The 24,849-nt window shown below is 34.4% G+C and overlaps 1 protein-coding gene and 1 long non-coding RNA gene across 3 annotated transcripts in view; one reads left to right on the plus strand and one right to left on the minus strand.

Moving 5' to 3' along the window:
* The window catches only part of LOC111186515 (uncharacterized), a 224,629-nt gene that overhangs the window by 178,173 nt on the left and 21,607 nt on the right, over nucleotides 1-24,849 (minus strand). The window lies entirely within an intron of this gene.
* PNPT1 (polyribonucleotide nucleotidyltransferase 1) overlaps nucleotides 1-24,849 on the plus strand; it is a 39,844-nt gene that overhangs the window by 4,467 nt on the left and 10,528 nt on the right. The window contains exons 2-18 of the mRNA XM_022597225.3: nucleotides 308-368; nucleotides 990-1,064; nucleotides 1,783-1,888; nucleotides 2,763-2,812; nucleotides 3,826-3,889; nucleotides 3,991-4,038; nucleotides 4,978-5,091; nucleotides 9,973-10,159; nucleotides 11,039-11,090; nucleotides 11,492-11,549; nucleotides 13,560-13,656; nucleotides 14,106-14,208; nucleotides 18,476-18,546; nucleotides 20,241-20,277; nucleotides 22,178-22,244; nucleotides 22,330-22,419; nucleotides 23,610-23,663. Of these exons, the coding sequence (XP_022452933.1) occupies nucleotides 308-368; nucleotides 990-1,064; nucleotides 1,783-1,888; nucleotides 2,763-2,812; nucleotides 3,826-3,889; nucleotides 3,991-4,038; nucleotides 4,978-5,091; nucleotides 9,973-10,159; nucleotides 11,039-11,090; nucleotides 11,492-11,549; nucleotides 13,560-13,656; nucleotides 14,106-14,208; nucleotides 18,476-18,546; nucleotides 20,241-20,277; nucleotides 22,178-22,244; nucleotides 22,330-22,419; nucleotides 23,610-23,663 (1,334 nt within the window). The remainder of the gene's footprint in view (nucleotides 1-307; nucleotides 369-989; nucleotides 1,065-1,782; nucleotides 1,889-2,762; nucleotides 2,813-3,825; nucleotides 3,890-3,990; nucleotides 4,039-4,977; nucleotides 5,092-9,972; nucleotides 10,160-11,038; nucleotides 11,091-11,491; nucleotides 11,550-13,559; nucleotides 13,657-14,105; nucleotides 14,209-18,475; nucleotides 18,547-20,240; nucleotides 20,278-22,177; nucleotides 22,245-22,329; nucleotides 22,420-23,609; nucleotides 23,664-24,849) is intronic.

Raw genomic sequence — 24,849 nt, forward strand, 5'->3', positions numbered from 1 at the left:
ATACTCCACTAAAAATTATTTAAAAAAAAAAAGAAGAAGAAAGCTTTTGCACCGCAGAAATACTGTGTCATTCAGATTATCCTGTGCCTTGGTTTCTTTGTTTTTCCTAAAGCAGCTCTTAAATTCCCCTGTATCTTCAATAATGATAGTGAACTCTATCCCTTTTTAGTTTGTTTTTTGCTGGTTGGGGGCCTGTGGGGCTTGGTAACCTTTAGTTCTTCTATTAGAATCTTTAATTGCTTTATACTAAGCTGGGAATTGTACTGATGACCTAAGTCCTTTTGTATTGAATTTTTATTTTAAACAGAAAATTAGAAATATCCTCTGGAAAACTGGCCAGATTTGCAGATGGCTCTGCTATAGTACAGGTAAAAAGTCCAAGTTGTTAAATTTTCATCTTAAAAATGGTTATCAAAAAAAAAAAAAATGGTTATCAAGACTGGTACTGAATATCTTTACAACATCATGTAACTTCTTAGAATTTTGGTATTGGAAATTAATTCAGACCATTTCTAGTGTCAGAACCATTCCAGACAACCAGGGAGTCAGAGGACTAGGTATATTAAATGAACTTTAAGATCTCTTCCAAACTTGGGGTTCTGTTTTATTCTTGTAAACTCTGTAATGCTTTTCTAGAGAAAGTAATTTTACAGGTTTCTTCAATAGTAATACTTGGGAAATTTTTAATAGGCTAAATTTCCTAATAAGAAGTAGAAAATATGATTGGATGTGACTACGCTATCAGTGAGCCTTTTCCCTTTAGTTCTGTTGCTTTTGAAAAACTTAGTGACTATTCTAATACAGATCATGATCATGCAGAAGGGATTAAGATCGGACTACTTGTGAATAATTATTTTCATAGTCATTGTGTCATGGAATAACATTTCTTTTCCCTTCATTTAACTGAGGGAGGATTCAGTCATTCACTGCTTATATGTTAATATCTGATTTTTAAAAAATTTACCAGTATTGTTGTTTGTTTAACTAAGTCAGGTGACACTGCAGTGATGGTCACAGCGGTCAGTAAAACAAAACCTTCACCTTCCCAGTTCATGCCTTTGGTGGTAAGTATTTGCTGATTTTTCTGAACTGTAGCATAAATATATATATTTATAGCATAAATATAGAATTTGTAGTATTTTCGTCCAGTGTCTAGTGAGTACAAAGTGTAAACTTTGCACAATAAAGGATTTTCCTTAATTGTTTGATACTGAGTCATTAAAAGAATTTAAAATGACTGCTTCATAACCAATTCTCATATTAGTGGTAAGCATACTTTACAAGGTCCAAGTTCATTAAGTTGACAAAAACAGTGGAAGTGCACAAGTACTTTGATGTTTAATAAGCAATGAATTCATTGCTTTCATAAATTTCCCTTTAGTATGAGTCTGCAAGTATATGTTTGGTGAAGACTAAAGAGCTCATTAGTATTTTATGGCTTCTTTTATTATGAAAAGGGGAATGCAGTTATATCTAAGAGAGGTAATACAAAAAAGGCAATGTTGAACTTGACCAGGATAAGCTACTGTGGGAAGTAGGGACGCTACACAGTCATCTGACTAAGTGGAAGGCTTTTTAAAAATCCATTTGCTGAAACATTTCTATCAGCTCTCCTTTCCCTAAGAGATACAAAACACTAAAAGTAAACAAAATGTTCTCCACTTGTAGTCTGGAATATGCTGTTGCAACCTCAGGAGAATTGTACCTATATAGAAATTCTTGGGGAATAGTTTGCTACTACAAAAAGCAGTCGAATGAACTGCATTTTCATTGCTGCTTCAGGTTGACTATAGACAGAAGGCTGCTGCAGCAGGTAGAATTCCCACAAACTATCTTAGAAGAGAGATTGGATCTTCTGATAAAGAAATTCTTACAAGTCGAGTAATAGGTAAGATATTAAGATAGAGGCATTAACCCTCTCTGATAAGCCTGTGTTAGTATCTCTTTTCTTCCATCTGTATTCTACAGTATCTCTCAAATTTTCTTTCACTACATTAACACTGCCTAAGATTATTTACTTTCTGTATCCCCTCACTCACATGTGGGCTCCATGAGAGAAAAAACTTTTTGTTTGTTTAATACTGAATCCCCTATACCTGGCATACTGCCCAGCACAAAATAGGCATTCAATAAATATTCGTTGACTAAAAGAATGAATCTCTATTAATCACGTAAATTGTGTGGCCCACGCCTCTACTCTGTTGAACCTATCCTGAGTATTTTCCATTTTTATGTTCAACATGGTAATTCCTGAAAGCATTATATTCATCGACTACTGAAATATGTTTATAACCTGTCAAATCTTCGACATCCTTAAATATTGAGGATCATTTGTAGTCTATAGCTCTTCTACCCAAAATTTCTACTTTATATTTATATGCATTCATCAGACACAGAAAACCAAGGAAGGATTTTCTTTTGGTCTACTGTTGGTTAAGTCTCTTTCCTCTGCTTATATAAATAAATAACAAATAAGCAATGAATTCTGATGCCTGTGGAACCAGAATGAAAAGCTGCTCCCCAATTTTACACTTGGGTGCTCTTGCCCTGCTAGTTTTTCATCTTTAGGGCATTATGTATATTAACATTTATCTGTGACCCTGTCAGTAAATTAGTCCAAGGGTTTTGTTTTTGTTATTATTGTTTTATTGAATGGCTAGTTATATTATTTTTTAGCTTGTTTAATGAGGGAAAAGTTTTAAACTGTGAAGCAACTTCTGTCAGTAACTATTTAATGTCTTTTCTTTTTTTGCTTTTGGCAGATCGTTCAATAAGACCTCTCTTTCCAGCAGGCTACTTTTATGATACACAGGTAGGTTCTGTTTTAGGTTTATTTGTTTCCAGGTCAATCAAAAATGACTTACTGAATCTCTATTTAATACTTCCTAGGCTAAACATTATAAACAGTACAAAATAAGAATTTTTGGTGATCCTGTTACATTTCACATTAAGTTTTTTTAAAAACAATAATTTTTAAAAGCTAACATTTATTTGGTGTCAGTTTGAGCTGATACCTGAATTACGAGTAGGAATTAGCCAATGTAGGAGTGTAGGAAGATGGAATGGGAAGCACAGAAGCCCTAAGGCAGGAAAGAAGTTGGTAAATCTGAAGAAAGGTTAGAGTGATGGCGGTGGGTGGGGACAGTTCAGGCTGGGTCTTGAAGGTCATATTAGTAACAGACTAGGACAGTTGACACAACTAATCTTTATTACCTGTTTTTATCACTGGGTCCTCTAAACCTCTACTTTCTTATATTTTAATACTTTGTGAATATTACTTTCTTTCAGAATAATGACCCATATACTTTAAGTAACTATTTTATGTATTTGAGAAAAATAAATATGCCTTGCAAATATCCCTTTGCAAGGATGTCACTGCCTCAAGAAGTTATTTTCCTAAGTACATGACATAGGCATATTATTACAGTGTAATTTATTTGTCTATGCTTAGCAAACAGAAGACAATATTTTTATGTAACATTTACTAACATAGCTAACATTTACTGAATACTTTCAACATGCTCAGTATTATAAATGCTTTACGCACAATATTTCCTATAATTTTCCTAAGAACTGTTTAGGAAGATGCTGTTATTTTTCCCTTTTAAAGATAAGGAAACTTTTTGAGGCTTAATTTAAGTAATTTGTCAATGGTCAAGCATGTAGTTAAATGATAACCAGAATTAAGGGGTTTGACTACAAAGGCCCTACTTTTAACCATATAGTGCTCCTATATTTTAGGACAAGATGTTAATCGAAATGATAATTCTCCCAAATCAAGCAGATTTTTTTTTTAAGTGCTTTGAATTTTTTCCCTTGCACCAGATCCTTTGTAATCTGTTAGCAGTAGATGGTGTTAATGAACCTGATGTCCTAGCAATTAATGGTGGTAAGTATAAAAATAAAGATTCAAATTATTACTGTTGTTTTTTTTTTTAAGCGATGAAGTATTTTTATTTCAGCTCCTATTTTTTTCCTTTTTCCTTAAAGCTTCTGTAGCTCTCTCATTATCAGATATTCCTTGGAATGGACCTATTGGTAAGTTAGGTTTTGAAAATAAGAAACATTATATTTGCTTCAAGAAATAAGAGTAAGCATGCTATAGCAAGGGCATACATTTATTGGCTCTGAATTATTATTTCTTAGGCAGTTGAATTAAATGATATTCTAAGAAGAGTCCTTTCAGCATTTTGAGATATTTTTATCTTTGCTTTGGGTTTTGTTTCTTATAGCAGTATGTTATGGTGTTAAAGATTATTTTGTTTTTAGATACTGTGACTTCTTTATTGCCTCTTCTGTTAGAGGACTTTCTCTTATTTTGGACTGGGAAATTGTCAGAGTACATACTCTTTCAGGATAATACAAACATGTTTGTAATTTACAGCTCTTATAAGTTGTAATCATGCAATATACAAATGATTCATCAAGTAAATAATTATTGACTGTCCTAAATGCCAGATACTGAGCTAAGCACCAAAGGAACTAAGGCAGACTAGGCATCAGCAGTACAAGATGAATGAGACAGTGCTTGGTTTCAGCATAAGTGAAACAGACAAATAATTATTGATATTTATAAACAATATTATAAAAGTATAGTCAGAGTGCTAAGAAAATGATAGAGAAGGGCGGGTTTAGTCTTGTGAGGTCAGGCTGTCAAGGAGAGCTCCTCAGAGTTATTGACATTTAAGCTGAACTTTAGTAGGATCAGATTGTAAGCACTTGCCTTAGAGAAAGTACATTCTAGACCAGGAGAAGAACATGAGCATAATCACAGAGATGTAGAAGAAATGGTGTACTTGAGCAACTGAGTAAGGCCAGAGGCAGGGTGAGGTAGTATAATCTGTGAGCCTTAAATACCATGATAGAAATATGGATTTTACTGTGGTCACAATTGAAGATAGGGATTGAAGCTGTCACTAGGATGTCTTGAAAACTGAGTTTTTATTAAACAGTTGCCAATATTTTAATATGTTTTAGGGGCAGTACGAATAGGAATGATTGATGGAGAATGTGTTGTTAACCCAACACGAAAAGAAATGTCTTCCAGTACTTTAAATTTAGTGGTTACTGGAGCACCTAAAAGTCAGATTGGTAAGTAGTTTAAGTGGTAGATTTATTCTGGATTTTACTTAAAAGTTCTGGCTTCTTAAAAATGCATTTAAACTCTTTTTTTGTATGTGTGCTTTGTTAATTAGCCATAAAGATTTTTGTTTTATTGCTGCCCTATTTTGGTAGCGCTCTTGCTTCATATCAGATAATACCTAAAATTATAGACTGTTATACCACTCTAATTGAAATATACAAAAGTCATTATCAAGGTAATTCTAGTAATTATTTTTAGACAGATAAGCTAGTCTAAAATTTGAAGTTCCAACTATGGTAGTAAATTAATTGTTTCATTCATTTAAATATGTTAATTTGGCTAATGCAGTCATTCTAAGTCTGTTTATTGTCCTCTGAGAAAGAGGTATCATATTTCCAGTAGGTGGAAAACTAGTAATAAAGTAGAAGAAATGCTCTGACCATGGGCCACCTTCACTCCTTCTAACTAAAATGTCATAATTGCATGAATGAAAATCAGGGGCTGGTTCTGTTGAAGAAGAATGGGCTTTAACAGTCCAAATGACCTTGGTTTGAAACCCAGCATCTGCCGCAGTTAACCATGGACAAATTAATTAAGGTCTCTTAGCAGTTTATTCTACTATGTGACATGTGATGTCTGGAACTTTTTGACAATGGATCTTTTAATGTGGGAACATTTTGATGAAATGTAAACTATTAAACTTTTAGTTCTTTTTCTGTACAATTAATGTGTGAAACACCTCATTTCCAGCTTCTTCTTTTGGAGTGTTAGTAATAAGTTAGAATTAGGTATTATCAATATATATGATAGACAAAACACATGAAACAGGAGTTGTGTATTGTCTACATGTTAGTTAGGGATTGTGTGGTTAAACTAAATAACAAGGCTTAAACAAGATAGGAACTTATTTTTCTCTCAAGTAACAAAAATTCAGAGGTAATAAGTCCAGGACAATTACAGCAGCTCCATAATGTCTTAAGAAATCTAGATTTATTTTTAGCTTTCTACTCTGCTATCCTCAGGGTGTGGCCCACATCTTCATACTTATGAACAGACTACCAGAGCTCTGGCCAACTTTTCTAACTTATAGGCAGGAGGAAGAAAAAAGAAAAAGGGGAATAGAAAAAGGAGTGTGCCCTCTGAGTAAGTCAGCCTGCCTTTTAAAGAACTTTCCCAGAAGTCCCCACATAGCAGTTTCCACTTACATCTTATTGGACAGAAGTGTGACACATCTGCATCCATGACTACAAGGGAGGCAAGGAAATGGTTTTTGGATTCTACCTTGAGAAGGTGGGGAACTATTGAAATATAGAGAGGATTCCAAAGATATGGGGAGGCTCTGAATAACGAATGACCCCTACATCATATTTGAGCATCTCAGAAAGGGCCTTGAGCAGAGTATTGGTTTACTATTTGAAGTTCACTTGGTCTCCATCTGAAATTTTTTTTGCTGAAAGTTACAATGTTCATTTAATTCCAATTAGTAAATCGATTTGGCTTCTTTACAGGGCCTTTATGATTAGAATCAAGGTTTGTAAAGTACCCGGCATAGTACCTAGTACCTAGTAAGCGAACAGTCAATACCTGCTATTACCATTAAGACACAAAATAAACTTGCTTCTAAATGGTCATATAGCTTCTATCTGCCTTAGAATTTGAACCCCTCTAATTTTAAATAGATATTGGAGGAATGAACTAAGGATCTTTACTGTATCTGTGGCATGCCACAGAAACCCGATAGACAGCCTTCCAGCTGGCTGTTCTCAACTGTTCCTCTCTAGATGGAAGAATGAAACCAGAAACTGCTTAAACCATCACAGGGTAGTCTTGAGTAATTATAAGGAGGCTGAACGTGATTCAGAACCAACCTGTAAGGAGACTGGTTTCAGAAGTTACCAGCATCCATTTTATGACTTCCGCATCACTATTTTCAGCCAGTACTCTGTACTTTTGTCAAGGTATACCAAATATACATTTGACTCCATGTTCATGTGTTAAAGTTAATATTGGGTCCAAGTCAAATATCATCATCATGGAACTTCTGGGATACAAAAATACAAAAAAGTAATTGCTACCATTTCATTATTAAAATATTTAGGGCTTGCCTGGTGGCGCAGTGGTTGAGAGTCTGCCTGCCGATGCAGGGGACATGGGTTCGAGACCTGGTCCCGGAAGTTCCCACATGCCACAGAGCAGCTAAGCCCATGCGCCACAATTACTGAGCCTGTGCTCTAGACCTTGCTAGCCACAACTACTGAAGCCCGCATGCCTAGAGCCCATGCTCCGCAACAAGAGAAGCCACCGCAATGAGAGGCCCATGTACCAGAGTAGCCCCCTCTCGCTGCAACTACAGAAAAACCCACGCACACCAAGGAAGACCCAATGCAGCCAAAAAATAAAATAAAAGAAAAGAAAAATGAATTGCTTTGAAATTTAATTGAAAACAAAGTCTGAGTAATATTCATTTTCTTTGCCATATTCTCTTCTTTAAATGACTTTACTGAGGTATAATTTACATACATTAAATAAATGCATGTTTGGGACTTCCCTGGTGGTCCAAGTGGCTGGAGCTCTGCGCTCCCAGTGCAGGGTCCGGGGTTCAATCCGTGGTCAGGGAACTAGATCCTGCATGCATGCCGCAACAAAGATCCCGCACACTGCAATGAAGATCCTGTGTGCTGCAACTTAAAAAAAAAGATCCCATGTGCCGCAACTAGAAAAGATCACACATACCACAACTAAGACCTGGTTGCAGCCAAATAAATAAATAAATATTTTTAAAAGGCATGGTTTTTTTTTAAATTTTTTAAAAATTTGTTTATTTTATTTATTTATTTATGGCTGTGTTGGGTCTTTGTTGCTGCTCACGGGCTTTCTCTCGTTGCGGCAAGCGGGAGCTACTCTTTGTTGAGGTGTGCAGGCTTCTCATTGCGGTGGCTTCTCTTGTTGCAGAGGATGGGCTCTAGGTGCGCGGGCTACAGTAGTTGTGGCACATGGGTTCAGTAATTGTGATTCATGGGCTCTAGAGCGCAGGCTCAGTAGTTGTGGTGCACAGGCTTAGTTGCTCCGCAGCATGTGGGATCTTCCCGGACCAAGGCTTAAACCCATGTCCCCTGCATTGGCAGGCAGATTCTTAACCACTATGCCACCAGGGAAGCTCTAAATGCATGTTTTTAAATTTCCAATTTAATTCTGTGAAAGTGAGAGGTCATGGGAATACAGATAAGAAAAAGGATATAACCATCTCCATATCATGGTATCAGAGGAAGCATCTTCATGCCTCAAGTGAAGAACTGAAACCTTACCTCCCTTTACCCTCCCCCATGTATATTCGTTTATGTTTATCTACATTTAGAACCACAATAGGGAAGTGTCACAGTTTTTGCTTTTGCTTCAACCATCAGTTTAGAAAATTCCGGAGAAGGAAAGTATATTGTACTTACCAGTATTTCTGCTTAACATGTTCTTAACATGGTTTCTTCCTTTATTGTTTGCTTTCTGTTTAGAGAACTTTCCTTAGCCATTTTAGGGTGACACATTTTCTTCTTTCTCCTTCATCTAAGAGTCTTGATTTCTCCTTCATTCCTAAATATCTTCACTGGGTATAGGATTCTGGGATGACAGTTCTTTTCTTTCAGCACCTGAAAAATATTATGCCTCTTCCTTCTGGCCTCCATGGTTTCTGATGATAAATCTGTTGTTTGCTTTTCCCATATGGGTATGGTCATTTTTCTCTGGCTGGTTTCAAGATTTTTTTCTTTGTCTTTGGTTATCAGAAGTTTAATTATGATGTGTCTTTCTTTGGGTCATCCTATGTAGGGTTTATTCAGCTTCTTGAATATGCAGGTTTATGTCTCTGCCAAATTTGGGGAGTTTCCAGCTATTTTTTTTTCCCAGTACTTTTCAGCCCTGCCATCTTTCTCCTCTCTTTCCAGGACACCAATGACACAAGTGTTATATCTTTTGTTACACTTTCACAGGTCTGCTTCAATTGACTGATGGAATTCCAACATATGAAGCATATAAGTAGATTTTTTTTCATTCTCCATTATGCCTAGAAGCCTTAGAAGTGACTTTTTAGGCAATAATAAATCTTAATGACAACATTATGTGGTTAAACATATTAGTTATGATGGCAACTATGTATTACATGATCTTTGACTTTGGACAAGTTGAGGAATGCCAGAAATGGCACACAAGTTGGCAGGAGTCTATTCAGCCTTGTAGAAACCAAAGCCAAAGCTGAATAGTAGATTTTAGCTAGGTACCATGCTAGAAGCCTTACTTTGGAGATTCCCTGCTTTACACAGGAGTTTTACTGTTACAGAACTATAAAAACAACCTTTTTATGGTAGTAGGTAGGGTTCTCTAGTTGGCTTACTTGAAACAGTATCACTACAAAGATTTCCCTACCTGTGCAAGAATTAGACAATGTGACAATGACCAAATTAAGTGGGAAGTCACATCAAATATTGTTAAACAGGAAACATTTATTGGCCACCTATTGTGCTGATATTATAAAATTTCATTTTAAATACATTTTAAAAAAAGATGCAATTGTACACATTTAAAAGATGGAATTTTATGGTATTTGAATTATATCTTATAAAGCTGTTATAAAAAAATTGTGTGCGTAGTTTATTTTCCATTTCATTTTTTATGAGAAATCTCATTAAATTTATGAAGAATATAAACCACTTCAAATATCAAGGTTTCTTTATTCATTTACTACTGTTTATATTTTGGAATTATGTTGATTCTGAGGAAAGAAATCAAAAAGGATTAATAAAATTCATCTGTAGTATTTATGTCATGTCATGGTATTTGAAAATGCTGTATTGGTAAAAGGTTCAATGGCAGTGCTTTTTGTTCTTTCTTTTTTTTTTTAGTCATGTTGGAAGCCTCTGCAGAGAATATTTTACAGCAGGACTTTTGCCATGCTATCAAAGTGGGAGTAAAATATACACAACAAATAATTCAGGGCATCCAGCAGTTGGTAAAAGAAATTGGTGTTACCAAGAGGACACCTCAGAAGTTATTTGTTCCTTTGCCAGAGATTGTGAAACACGCTCATAAGTAAGAACATCTGTACAAAAGAAAATATGAAAGTGTCACCAGATTTAATTTCCTCTCAGAAAAAACTTCTCACGGAAGCATTGTCCATGCATTACTTCTTAAATAGCACCCTTCTATTTTAAGAGTCATTGCCATAAATACCAGTCTAATGCTTTAAAAAGGATAAACCCACATCCCTCTTGAAGGGCCTAAGTTTGAATCTCAAAGGAAAGGGGAGAGTGAGCTTACTGGTGAAGATTCAGATCATCCTCATATCTCTCTGTGTCAAGGAAAAAGAGTATATAAAGCATAAGATATTTGAATATCTAAGGAAACTGTTGAGGTTCTTGAAAAGAAATACAATCACCACTATATGCCCAGTCCTTATAATAGTGCCTGCACATAAGCACTCAGTAAATTATGAATGAATGACCAGAAAATTATTTCACTTTATTTGAAATAAATTGAAAAAGTTAATATTTCCATTAGTATGAGTCTCACAGCCATTACTCAGAGATTAAAGAGTTATATACACTGTCCCCAACAAAAGCGTTGCCTGCAATAACAGCCAAAACACGTAGAACAGGAAAAAACAACTGGTCATATGAGAGAGACTGAGCAGAGAGAAAGAGAAAAATCTAAGGTGAAATTAATTGAACAATGAAGAAGGGGGGGCATGTGTGTGATTCCCTTAAGATGTGAGGAGAAAGAAATTTGTGTTTCGTATCATATTATAAATAGTAAACAGATTAGCAGTGTTATAGAGCAATAAATACATATTTTTAATTCTTTATGAAATGTTAAATATTTTAGCTTATTATTAAATATTTCAGTTTTGTTTATAATAGACACTGCCTAGTGTCTCCAAATATGCTGACATTTATTTTGTGCTTAAAATAGACTCGCCATGGAAAAACTCTACGCGGTTTTTACAGATCATGAACATGATAAAGTAGGTATACCTGAATGATAAAGTAGGTATACCTGAATTTTGTTTATGTAATTGTTCTGGGAATTCTTTTTTGTCATAGCTTACACAGTTTTGTTTATGAATATTTGTCCTATTTTTATGAAAAATCTCTAAACAGAAAGCTAAATAAAAGCCTAGCTGTTTGCTTCTCCATTCTCCTTTTGTTGGGAAGGAAGTTTTAGGGAAAACTTTTAGGGAAGTGTGGAAATATATTTAAATGAATTAAACAGGTAATATTCCCTACAAATCAATAACCAGTTTCAATATTTTAAAGAATGTTACCATGAGAGAGAAATCTGATTACTATTACAATGTGTTAATTGTATAATAATTAAAAAAATAGAAATGTTAAATATAATAACTGAACCTCAACTTTCTTTTAGATTTCCAGAGATGAAGCCGTTAACAAGATTAGATTAGATACAGAGGAACAACTAAAAGGTAATTTTTTTTTTTTTAGTTTAAAAAATATTTAAAGGAAATAATAGATTTTAAAGTTTCAGTTGTGAGACCTTGAACAAATTGGTTATTCTCATTACTCCTTAGTTTTATCTTTGGTAAACTTAAAATAATGATACATCCCAAGGTTACTGTTAAATTGACCTCTATAAATGGGTAAGAACTGCACCTGACATAGAGTGGGCACCAATAAATGCTGAATGTGAGGTATTCCTGACCTTTTCTGGATCAAACTCTCATACTCCAAAATGGGTATCGTTGTATCCTGTCATGAAAATCTAAAAGATATTCTTTAAAATTCTTGTTCTTAATTTGTAAAACTGCAATACTAATAATACATGGTTTGTGGGGATTGAATGAATAAGTCACTTACATCTGCGCCTGGCACATAGCAAGTGTTCAGTAAGTGTTAACTGATGTTATTATTAACATGTGGAATTGTAAAATTTAGATTTTAGAGAATCTTGCTCTCTAAAAATTATTAAACAAAGGATTTGATTGTTTTAATATCAATCACAAACTGAATGTGTACCAGGCATGACATATAGTTCTCGTTAATTTTTCTGCTAACAGACAAATATTCTTTCACCTGAGTATCTTATTTTAAGACAAAAATCTGCTGCTAGCCTTGATATTAAGGCCATTACCTATAATTGCCATTGAAAAAGTTTGGTCTTTTCTCACTATATTTCATCCTATTAAGAATTAGAAGTTGTTGAACTGAATGAATAAGCATTTTCAGAACTCTAATGGAAAACTGATGAATTCATAAAAGTGCTAACAAAAGATCAAGATGAAAAAAAAATTACATGGGACTGAGTGAACTGATGACGATGATTATAATTTTTGTGACTTTGTTTGAATAAAAAAAAAACTTTGAAAAAAAAAACTTTGAAGCATTTAGTACAGAATACAGGTTAATATCTTTATAACTTTGACCTGGGAAATAATTTCTTAAACAATTTACAATAAAAGAGCTAATCATAAAAAAAAAAGAGAGAGAAGCTGTATAACACCTGTTGCCTTATTTAAAAAGAAAAGTGATTTTGTGTTTGTCTTAATACATAATAGAATACCTTCATGACCCTCTGGGTTCATAGGATATTTTAAATGTTTTGTTACTAATTATTTTCGTCTCCAAGTGCAACTCAGTTAAAGCATAAAAATTCATATTAAAATATAATATTTAAAATTATTCTTGCCTGATGAAGACACAATTCTTAATATATCTCTCTGTGGCCACTTCTTGTGTTCTGGTTACTTTAAAGTTATATTTAATAAACCAGTTGCTTAAGAGAACAGTGCTTAAAATTTGGCATAAATCAATTGGTAAGATAAAGTAGCTGAACATTTAAAAGCATAAGCCTAGGCCGACAAATCTGTATTCAGGTTACAGCTGTCAGTTACTACCTGAGTGATCTCAGGCAATTTACTCCTCCTCTTTAGGCCTGTTTTTTTCTTCTGTAGAATGGGGATAATAGTAATAGAATTTACTTCATAAATTCCTATAAAGATTAAAGGCATTTAAAAAAAACATGTAAATTACCTGGGTTATGAAAGAACTTGATAAATGTTAACTAAAAACTAGTCGGTAGGGATTTGTAAAATATAAAAAAAAATTATTCCTCTATTTGTGGACCAAGATAAAAAGATCCTAAGGCAAAACAGTTAAGGAGGCTGCTCTATCAGTTAAACCTTCTCATGATATGGTGGGCTAGATTTGTCAGATAACAATGTAATAGAAAGCTGATTTCAAAGCACTATTGTTCTGGTAGAAAGCAAACTAAGTTCCCATTAACAGTGCATTTGAGGCATAATCTTGTGTCTCTCCTACTTAAAAACATTTAATTTATCTACTTTGAGGACTAAATGTTCAGAGTCAACTCCCTTGGCTTACTTCCATAGTTAATTTATTTGATATTGTGAACTTAAGAGAAATCTTATCTTCCAGAAAGAGAAAATCTTTGTTTTGGTTTGTCTTTTCTTCTATAGAAAAATTTCCAGAAGTTGATTCCTATGAAATAATAGAATCCTTCAATGTTGCTGCAAAGGATGTTTTTAGAAGTATTATTTTGAATGAATACAAAAGGTAAACATCCTTTTTTGATGGAATTGAAGGCAGGTTTCCTCAAAAGTGGCAAATTGCTCAAAGCAAGAGACTTTTTTTTTCAAGTAACAGGAAAGAATTATATAATGTTTATTTTATAAATGGATACCTGTTGAAGAGTGTGTGCATTGGGTAGATGTGTTCATCTCTCTGTGGGCCTCGTATAGAGCATTGCTTCACAGCTGTGACTGCATGTTAGAATTACCTGCAAAGCTTTTTAACAATATAAGTGTATGGGTCACAACCCTTGAAATTCTGATTCAGTGGGACTTAAGATGGGGCCCAGGTATCTATATTATTTTTTTAAAGTTCTACAGGCAGTTATGACATGCAGTTCAAGTTGAGAACTTCCTGGTAGGATTCAAAAGATAATGTGTGATTTTTCTGACTTCCAACACCGCTTTTCTTAATTATTTCCTTTATTACTGTAGGTGTGATGGTCGAGATTTGACTTCACTTAGGAATATAAATTGTGAGGTAGATATGTTTAAAATTCTTCATGGATCATCATTATTTCAAAGGGGACAAACACAGGTAATATATGTAAAAAGCTACAATTATTTGCCAATACAGGATTGCTTAATTAGTTCTAATAGAAGTACATTATGTAGGTTTTTAGCATATGGAATATATTATCTATTCAGAGTACTTTGATTTTTAAAAAATGTTTAACAGTCAAGATAATGAACATATCAGTCGTCCCCAAGAGTTTCCTCATGCCTTTCTATAGTCTCTTCTTCCTGCTTCCCTCCCTTTCCTTAGGCAACTACTGATCTGCTTTTGTCACTGTAAATTAGTTTGCATTTTCTAGAATTATCTGGTATTTTTATTACATTTTTCTTTTAATCTTAAGTACACAAAATTAAGTCACTCATACTCCTCAGTTTATGACATATTGGCATTGTTGGTCTATGGCCAGGCCCTCACTTTTTTTCTCCATTTAGCCTGAACCTTAGTCCTATTCTTTTCCTTTACCTATTCCCTTATATTTAACATATATGTGTATGCATTGTTTCATGTATGGTATTATGCTTTATTTTAATTATGTTAATCACTAAGTTTGCCCATCTAATGGGTACAAAGTGGTGTGTCATTGCTTTCATTTGTGTTTCCTGATGAGGAATGAACATCTCTAGCCAATTAACATGATAACTGTATAAACCATACCCTGGGGGGCTGCATACCTCCAGGGCACTCTTTTCACAAAGATAGTGTCCCTAGAGTTGAGCAGAGTGGTAGCCCTAGTTAAGGTTTGCTCTTTTGTGAATTATCTGCTCATATCCTTTGACCAATTTTTTTTTTCTGTTTTTAATATGGTTTACTGTCTTTTTCCTGCTGTTTTTTTTTTTTTCCTGTACGTGGGCCTCTCACTGTTGTGGCCTCTCCCGTTGTGGAGCACAGGCTCCAGACGCGCAGGCTCAGCGGCCATGGCTCACGGGCCCAGCCGCTCCACAGCATGTGGGATCTTCCCGGACTGGGGCACGAACCCGTGTCCCCTGCATCGGCAGGCAGACTCTCAACCACTGCGCCACCAGGGAAGCCCTTCCTGCTGTTTTTCACTGAGTTCTTATGTGTTTTAAATATTAATCCTTTTCAGTAAACATAATTTGTATGTATCATCTCCCTCTTTGCCATATGTCTTTTAACTTTGCTTGTGGTAGCCTACTATAAGCATACCTTGGAGAGACTACAAGTTCAGTTCCAAACCACTGCAATAAAGTGAATATCACAATAAAGCAAATCACACAAATTTTTTGATTTCCCAGTGCATATAAAATTTATGTTTTATACTATACTGTAGTCTATTAAGTGGGCAATAACATTACATCTAAGAAAACAATGGACAAACCTTAATTTAAAAATACTTTATTGCTAAAAAATGCTAACCATCATCTGAACCTTCAGCAAGTCATAATCTTTTTGCTGGTGAGGTTTTGAAAATTTTGAGAATTATCACAATGTGACACAAAGACACAAAATGAGGAAATGCTGTTGGAAAAACGGTGCTGATAGACCTGCTTGACACAAGGTTGCCACAAACCTTCAATTTGTAAAAAAGGCATTATCTGCAAATAATTAAAAAGTTAAACACAATAAAGTGAAGTGCAGTAAAATGAGGTATGCCTGTATATGTCTACAGTGAACCCGAAATCTTTACTTTTGAGGTCTTCTTAAAGAAATCCTCCCTTACCCCAAAGTCACAAAATTATGCACCTACTTCTTCTATTAACTTTCTAGTTTTAGCTATTAAATTTAGACTATTAATCTATCTTGGAGTTTATTCCTATACAAGGTATTAAGTAGAACTCTCCAGAGTGAGCCAATTTTGCAACACTGTTTACTAAAAATTCATTTTTTTCCCATTGATTTGTAATGTTACCTTATCATATTCAAAGTTTATAAGTACATGTTTGAACTATACTCTCTTCCATTGTTCTGTGAGTTAACCTGGGCCAGTGTCAGACTGTTTTAATTATTATAGTTTTGGGATATATTTTAAAATCTGAGGGGCAAATCCCTTTTTATTCTTCCTTCTCTTCCCACCCCAAATTGTCTTAGCTCTTCTGTTACATTTGTTCTTTCATTTAAATTTTAGTATCACATCAAGTTCTGAAAAAAATCTTTCTATCCAATACGATTTAGATTGTTTTTGCACTAAATTTACGGAATGAGTAAAACATGATATTTTTACAATTTCAATCACAGTCTTTACAGTAAATATAGTCTACTGCTCCTTTGATTTGGGTTTTCTTTTATGGCTTTTAATAAAAATTTTAAAAAATAACTATTAAATTTTGTATACTTTTGTTAGCCCTTCTGACAATCTGTCTTTTAACTAGAGTGTTTAGTCCATTAATGTTTGATTTAATTTTTTGAGTTTAGTCTGTCATTTTATTATTTGTTTTTGTTTAGCCCCTCTGTGTTTTGTTTTTCTATTCTTTCTGCCTTTTTAGATTAATTGAATATTTTTTAGATCTCCATTTGAATTTGTCTGTTTGCTTTTTAGCTATACCTCTGTGTTATTTTACACTGGTTACTACAGAGAATACAGTATACATTCTTTTCACAGCCTGTTTACAGTTAATTTTTTTCACTTCACACAAAATGAGTAAAGTTTGCAACCACTAAGGTCCATTTGCCCCTCCTTCCATCCTTTATACTGTAGTTGTCTTATGAGTTACATCTACATGTGTTGTAACTCCACAAGGCAACATTATAACTTTTATTTTAAACAGTTACATACTTAAAGAAGAGGGAAAAGATAGTCTTTTATATTGACCCACATATTTACCATTTCTGATGCTTTTTTATTTCTTCCTGAATATCTAAGTTTCCATTTAGTATTATTTTGCTTCAATCTGACAGGACTTCATTTAGTATTGTCCTATGGATGTTCTGATAACAAATTCTTATTTTTCATTTATCTGAAAATGTCTTTATCTTTTTACAAAGAATCTTTTGCCAGAATATAGATTCTGGGTTGATGCTTTCTTCTTTCAGAACTTAAAGAAATGGTCTACGGTTTTTTGTTCTCCTTTTTTTTCTGATGAGAAATCAGGGCTCATTCAAATCATTGTTCCCTGTATGTTATTTTTTGTTTTCAACTGGGTGCTTTCAAGATTTTCTGTCTTTGGTTTCAGCAGTATGACTATGAAAAGTGTGGTTCTCTTTTATTTGTCCTACTAAGAGTTTCTTGAGCTTTAAACCTATAAATTTGTATCTTTCATCAAACTTGAGAAATTTCAGCTGTAATTTCTTCAAATTTTTTTTCTATCTTATTCTCTCTTTTCTCTCATTCTGGGGTTGCAAGTACATATATTTAGTCCTTTTGATATTGTCCCACAGGTCCTGGGGGCTATGTTCTTTTTTCCCTCCCTCGTTCTGTAGAGTGGGCAATTTCTTCTAATCCATCTTCATGTTCACTGACTCTTGCCATCTTCTTTCCATTATGATTTATTTTTCAGTTCTAGAATTTCTATTGGTTCTTTTTTATGTCCTTGAATATAATTATGATAGCTATTGAAAATCCTTGTCTGTTAATCCAACATCTGAATCAGCTCAGGGTCAGTCTCTATTCATTTTCTTTTCTCTTGAGAATGGGCCCCATTTTCTGTTTTTTTTTTTCTTGTAGGTTGTATCCTGGATGTTGTGAATGATACATTGTAGAGTCTCTGGATTATGTTATGTCCCTACAGTCTTCTTAGATTAACCTTATTTTTTTTTTCCCCCAATTTTAAGCAGTTATCATTTTATTGGCTGAACCTTTATTGAGGATTCCTTTAGGGTCAGGTTTTAAAATATTCCTCTTCCTGTCCTCCTCCCCCAGCACTCCTTAGTGCTTTACATATGTAGTCTATGTGATATTAGATTTCTGGATTATTGAGATTTACACATAATATTTATAATGTGTAAGTAATATAATTTCTAATGTTTATGGAATGAATAAATGTTTACTGTACTTTGGCAAGCTTTGAATAGAATGTACTTATCTCATTTCTTTAAAAGCTAAGTGGGTTCTTCAAATGTTTTTAGTTTTCATCTTCGTTGTTAGTAAATTAAAGCCTGAGGAATTTTTGTTTTTTTTTAAAGAAGATGTTGGGGGTAGGAGTTTATTTATTTTTGCTGTGTTGGGTCTTTGTTTCTGTGCGAGGGCTTTCTCTAGTTGTGGCAAGCGGGGGCCACTCTTCATCGTGGTGCGCAGGCCTCTCACTATCACAGCCTCTCTTGTTGCGGAGCACAGGCTCCAGACGCGCAGGCTCAGTAGTTGTAAGCCTGAGGAATTTTATTTCTTCTTTTTTAGGTGCTATGTACTGTTACATTTGATTCATTAGAATCCAGCATTAAATCAGACCGAATTATAACAGCTATAAAGTAAGTTATGTTTTTGGGTTATGATGTTACAATATATAATTCATGTGGTATATTATTATTCTTAAAACCTGTATCTCTGTACTTCATTTTTCTATTTACATAATAGTGATTTCAAGGGTTTTTTTGTGCTGTATTTGTCTCCTAACTCATTTGTTAGAACAAGTTTTGGTAAAGCATTTAATTCTTTTTAATATGGGTACATTTAGTTTATTATCTCTAAAACCATTCCTCTGGACAGATTTCCTGGGTAATCTTGAATGGATAGGTTTTTCTGTTGAATACTGTAAACAACAGAGCAAATAAATAATGAGCAAGAATCCCAGTTCCCAAAAAGAATCTGGAAGTTGTTAAAAGAAAAAACCTTATCTAATCCCAAAGCACATTTGAATTTGTGTTAAAAAAAAAAATACTTGGTTTTCCTCCACTGTTCCTAAAAAGTCAGCAGTAAAATCACGTTGATCAATTTTAGATGATGAGAATCTATATTACAGTCCCCACCAGCATTTATGCATCAGAGTTCTGAAACTCACAGCCACAGATCTTCCTCAGTGCCTAACAGGGTTGCTTCCCTTTCCTTTATTAAGGATCCCCAGTATCTTCAGGATAGCATCACTAATTGTTTTTCATGTACCTAATAAAAATAACAGCTGTATGTATAAGACTTGTATGTTCATCATAATCATAATTCTTTGTGGTGGGGGAGCTCTTAAACTTTTGTATTTTAAATTCCCATCTAGACCAAAACGTGGTTGCCCTATCCTTCTTCATTTTGACTCCTTCTAGGAGGCAACACAGCTTCATAAGAGTGTGCACTGGGTTTGGCCAGCATACCTCTCTGTGTTCTAGTCCTAAGTCTATAAGGGCATACACATCACTGAACCACGCTGGTCTTTGGTTTCCTCATCTTATAAAGTGCAGGTACTGGGCTAATGATCCCTCGCCTCCTCTCTAGCCCCTAAACCTATGATTCCTTTAGTCTTCTGAAGGTGTCTGGTTTTTAAATTTCTTTCCCCAAGGCTGTAATTTATGGTTGTGCAGATTCAGCCCTAGCCCAGGACTTTCTAAATCCTCTGTACGAGAGGTGCCTTTTGTAATCCCACTCAAAGGGGACACTGTTTGTGCCAAGAACCTGTATATGCTTGTCTTTTCCTCAGTTAAAAATAAATCTGGTTTCCTCCTTCCAGAAATTTTGTTCCTTCTCATGCTTATCTCCCCATTATTCTAGATTCAGTCATAACAGTTCTCTTTTCAAACCCTGAAAAAAAATCTTTGCTTGTCAGATCTCCTGATTGCTCTCAGCTATATCATTTCAGTTACTGATCTCCATTTCACATGTTTGACTGGGAGGAAGATCATAACTCTGAGATTTAAGTAATGTGTTTATATTTAGGATTCTCACTATGTATTAATGCTTTAAAATGCATCTGTTGTCTTAGTATTCAAATCTGGATATCTAAGTGCTTTATTTTAAGCAAAATTGTTTTCTTAAATCTGTGTAGGATTCATTCAGAAGCCCCAGAAAAAAATACTGTTTCTGACATTCATCCTTCTAATTCTTCTGGTATTCAATTTCAGACCAACTCTCCTTAATAACCAATTGTTTCTTAAATCTCCCTTACATCTTTTTTAGTTGTTTATTGAATAAACCTGTATCTGTGTGATTTTTTTTTTAATATTATGCTTTTTGTTTGCAGTGGGATAAAAGATAAAAATTTCATGCTTCACTATGAGGTAAGATGAATTTTTCCCCAATATTATATTATGAAAGATTTCCAGAATACAGCAAAGTTGAAAGAATTTTACAGTAGATATCAGTAGATCTACTACCTAGGTTCTACCATTAACATTTTACTATGCTAGTTTTATCATATGTCTATCACTGTTACTTTATTGCTTACAGAAGGGATTTAGAGAGACAGGTAGTACCTTTCCAACCAACAGCTTTCTGTCTGAGTCATACATAAAAGTTAAAGTATAGTAGAGAGTACTGTATTGGTCAAGAAAGAGTTGTAACTGTTCACATGTGTTTCAGACAAGTGGGGCTTTTCAAATACCTCAACTGACAAATCACCATCTCCTTTTAGTTCATTTAAATGTTCATATTTTTACTCATTTGATTAGTAGTAAAAGAACTGAGGTATTTAATGTTAAACTACTTTATATGAAATCATTACATATAATTGAGTTTGGGATTGACTTTATTCAAAAGTAATCCTAAGGGACCAGATACAACACAACCATATAGCACTTTAGTTTTAGTATTTGAAGCATACATGCTGGGAGGCTAGTGTAACATAGCAGGTCTTTTGAGTGGCCATTGTTGATTGCCCAGAATCCCAACATCTCAGTTTTGTTGAATCTGCTATAGTTAATAGAGAACATTTCATGTAAAAAAAATATCGATAAACCTGGAGATTCTCACAGGTTTTAAGTCCCAGTATCCTGTTTTGGATATAAACATGCTACAGAAGCCACAGAGGAACAGTAATTGATAAGGCACATCCTTTGTCAAGAGCTGAAGAGCACATGGCAATCTTTAAAAAAGGGCACCTGTGAAAAATGCAGCTCTAGCTGATTATTAGGGAAAGAGGTGAGGGCGGGGGCAGGAGAAAGATATGGGCTGTTATTGCTGTATTGTCCCATTTTTTAAAAACCTTTTTATCATAAAATACAGATACTGAAAACCATATAAAACAAAGGATGACTTAATGGGTTTTTATAAGGCAGACACCCTTGTAACCACCACCCAAGTCACAGTATAGAATGTTACCAGTCACCCCAGAAGCTCCTCCATGTTTTTCATCCCAGTCTTAATACCATTCTTCCCCTGAAAATAACTACTCTCCTAAGTTTTATAGTAATCACTTCCTTGGATTTTTATTGCACATCCCTAGGTACTATAGTGTAGTCTGGTCCATTTTTTTAAAATTTGGTATCTCTTTGTCTCTTTTAATCTGTAGGTCTCTCCTCTATCACATTCTTTTCTTCACAGTCTCCCTGTTGAGGCCGCAGAGCCATCTGACCTGTAGTGCTCCCCACAGTCTGGGTGCTGCTGATTGCACTCATGGTGCAGTTCAGCACATTCCTCTCTGTTTCTGTCTCCTGCAAATTGACTGCTAGATCCAGAGGCTGTATCAGATTCATGTTCCATCTCTCCTTTTTAAAAACACTCCAGATTTTATGGGAAATTTCTCAATTTTTTAAATGACTGCAACTAGTTCACATTCTTTTAAGACGATATATTGATCAAATAAAATGGTTTGCAACCCCTGGCTAAGGTAAAACCCTTATTGAAAAAGATCTGTTTCCTCAATGTGCATTTTTTAAAAATACGTACATTTCTTGTATTACAAAAGTAAAGTATTTTGTTAATGTTAGCAATTTAAACATTATAGAAATTTGTGGTGTAAATCCCCATAACCATCCATTTCCCACCGCAGGTCACATAAACACTAGAAATAGCTACTTTTAGCAATTTGGTATATGTTTTAGATGTCCAGACATTTTCTGTGTGTATATGAATGTACTTTTTTTTATTAACAAAAATGAGATTCTACTGTTTTGTAACTTATTATATATATGGGATATCTTTCCATGTCCTTTGTATATGTACGTGGTTTTTGTTTTTAAGTTTCCTCCCTACGCAACTAATGAAATTGGCAAAGTCACTGGTGTAAATAGAAGAGAACTTGGGCACGGTAAGTACAAATCTGTATATGTACATGGTATTCTTACAGAGACTTAGCATATTTTTTTTGCTTATTATTTTCTATTCTGATTTAGGTGCGCTTGCTGAGAGAGCTTTGTATCCTGTTATTCCTAAAGATTTTCCTTTCACCATAAGAGTCACATCTGAAGTACTAGAGTCAAATGGTATGGTTTTGAAATATATTTTTCCTAGTCAAAAAGAACAGACTCCCTGTTATAGTTTTAGCTTTTCATAAATAATGTTATATTACATTTATTACTACAGTACCCAACCCACTGCAAGAGAAAAATGTGTTTAATCATATACTTATCTGAATCTCTGTTCTTCACTAATGAGCTCTTTTGAAAACAATATAATATAAAACAAATATTTCTCTTTATGTGTCTTTTACAATAGATCCAGTTTGGGTTATTTGTTTTATTTTTATAAACAAGCCACAGAGCAAGGCCAGCTTGGAGAGAGGAAGGGAAAAATATATAGTGAGCCATTAAGCAGGGAATACCTGTCATATATCACAGATATAAGTAGATATCACAGAGAGAGACTGGGCTAAAAGGTCAAATTTATTTTTTTGTTTCAAAGGAAATTCTTTTTTTTTTTTTTTTTTCTGGCAGGGCTGTGCGGCTTGTGGGATTTTAGTTCCCCAACCAGGGATTGATCCCAGGCCCTTGGCAGTGAGACAGCACAGAGTCCTAATCTCTGGAATGCCAGGGAATTCCCAAAAAGTCAAATTTAAATTAAAAATCAGTCCACAGATCAAGGAAAGGTGATATAATCATTAAAGGCAGAAAGAGCATGTGGTCCTCAAACATGTAGCAGACATAGATCAGATGTTCATAGATATTTTTTAAAAAACACCAAAGGTCAGAATTTAAACTAGAGACTTTCTGTTCTCTACTGGGTGTGACTAGGCTATAGCTTATGGTCCAGTGAGAGAGCTATAGCCCTGTATCTTTAACTGCCTTCTGATTAAGCAACAGAAGAGGCATGCTGTTTTTTCTGGTAGGTTTCTTAGAATCAGAATCTCTAGCACTGCTGTCCAGTAGAACTTTATGTAGTGACAGAAATTCTCCCTCTCTGTGCTGTCCAGCTGAGGGACTGAATTTATTTCAAATAATTTAAATTTAGTGGCCACATGTTGCTAATGGCTATCATATTGGACTGTGCAGCTCTGCAGTTTGTGGTTTAGGAAAGGTTGCCTTAAATACTTTAAGAAGGAAGGAAAGAATATTGAATATTTAAATTATAAATTTAAATTATAAATGAGTATTTGTAAATAACCAGTAGTAGCAATATTCTACATTTAACAAAAATCAGTATTAAAGCAAGTATTTTTATTTCTTTCTTTGTATAGGATCATCTTCTATGGCATCTGCATGTGGTGGAAGTTTAGCTTTAATGGATGCAGGTAAAAGAGTTATGACTCAAAACTACCAAAGCTTATTTATATACATATACTTGATTAGTATAAAATATAGGATTTTTTTAAATTGAATTTTAGTAAGACTTGAAGAAGTCAGATTACAGATTACCAAACCTGGCCAGAAGGAAGATAGTTACACAGTACAGCTTCAACTATACAGGTATCTGCTGGAACTCTTATTCTTGGCTAAAAGCAATACACTGAAATTATTTACTTGGGGACCCCGCAGGCTTTCTGAGAGCTCTGCAATTGATTCCATTCACTAAGGAAGTTTGGATTAGCAAGCAGGAGTATTAGGACCCATAAATGAAAGTAACTATGTAGTCTTTCAGTTGATTTATGCAAGCCCTGAAAAGAACAATGCCACTCACAGAAGAGTACACAGAACTTCAGGATAAGAAGGAAGACTGCAAGTGATTCAGTATAATCTCTGGATCTGAAACACCAAAAGGGAAAGAGGCAACATGTTAAGAGACTCTGAAAACAGTATCTGCCAGTCACCAATGATGCTATTCAAGAAGAGAAAAGGAAACTAAAGACACTCAAGAGGCCACACAAAGAGTTCCCTATAAGTTCATACATTTACAGTACAGAAAAACGGAAGGATAGAAAGGATAACATAACCAAGGATGAAATGAAAGAATGGTATAAATGTATAATACCATTTCTAAAAAGATTAAAACTTAAGCCAAAGCAAAAAAGCTAAAGCCAATTAAAGGCACTTTTCTAGTTGTGTTCAGTGGAAGGAAAACATAATCTGATATTTAAGGTAGCTGGTAAAATACCATTTCTATTTTCACCTTCATGCATTCATTCAACAAATCTTTATTGTATGCTACCTCTGTGCCAAGCACTGATCTAAGCTCTTGGGACACAGTGGTAAACAAAACAAAGTTCCCGTCCTCATGGAGGTTGCATTCATCACTCTTATAATCTCATATTGGAAAACACAGAACAAATCCTGAAAAAGCTGAACTGAAAGATTAAATAAAAGATCATAAGAGAGTCTTTAACTGCTTTAAATGAATTCAGATCGTTAGGTCTAGACAAAAACCCATCCTAAGTAATGATGAGAACTTCATCATAAGATAACTGAACCAATTTGGCAGTACTGGAGAAATCATGGAGATTAGTATACCAACGACACAAAGAATTCTTACTTTGAAAAATA

This window comes from Delphinapterus leucas, chromosome 13, assembly GCF_059928025.1.
Source record: "Delphinapterus leucas isolate spDelLeu-1000000601 "Yukka" chromosome 13, BTC_Dleu_Yukka2, whole genome shotgun sequence".
NCBI classification, from domain to species: Eukaryota; Metazoa; Chordata; class Mammalia; order Artiodactyla; family Monodontidae; genus Delphinapterus; species Delphinapterus leucas.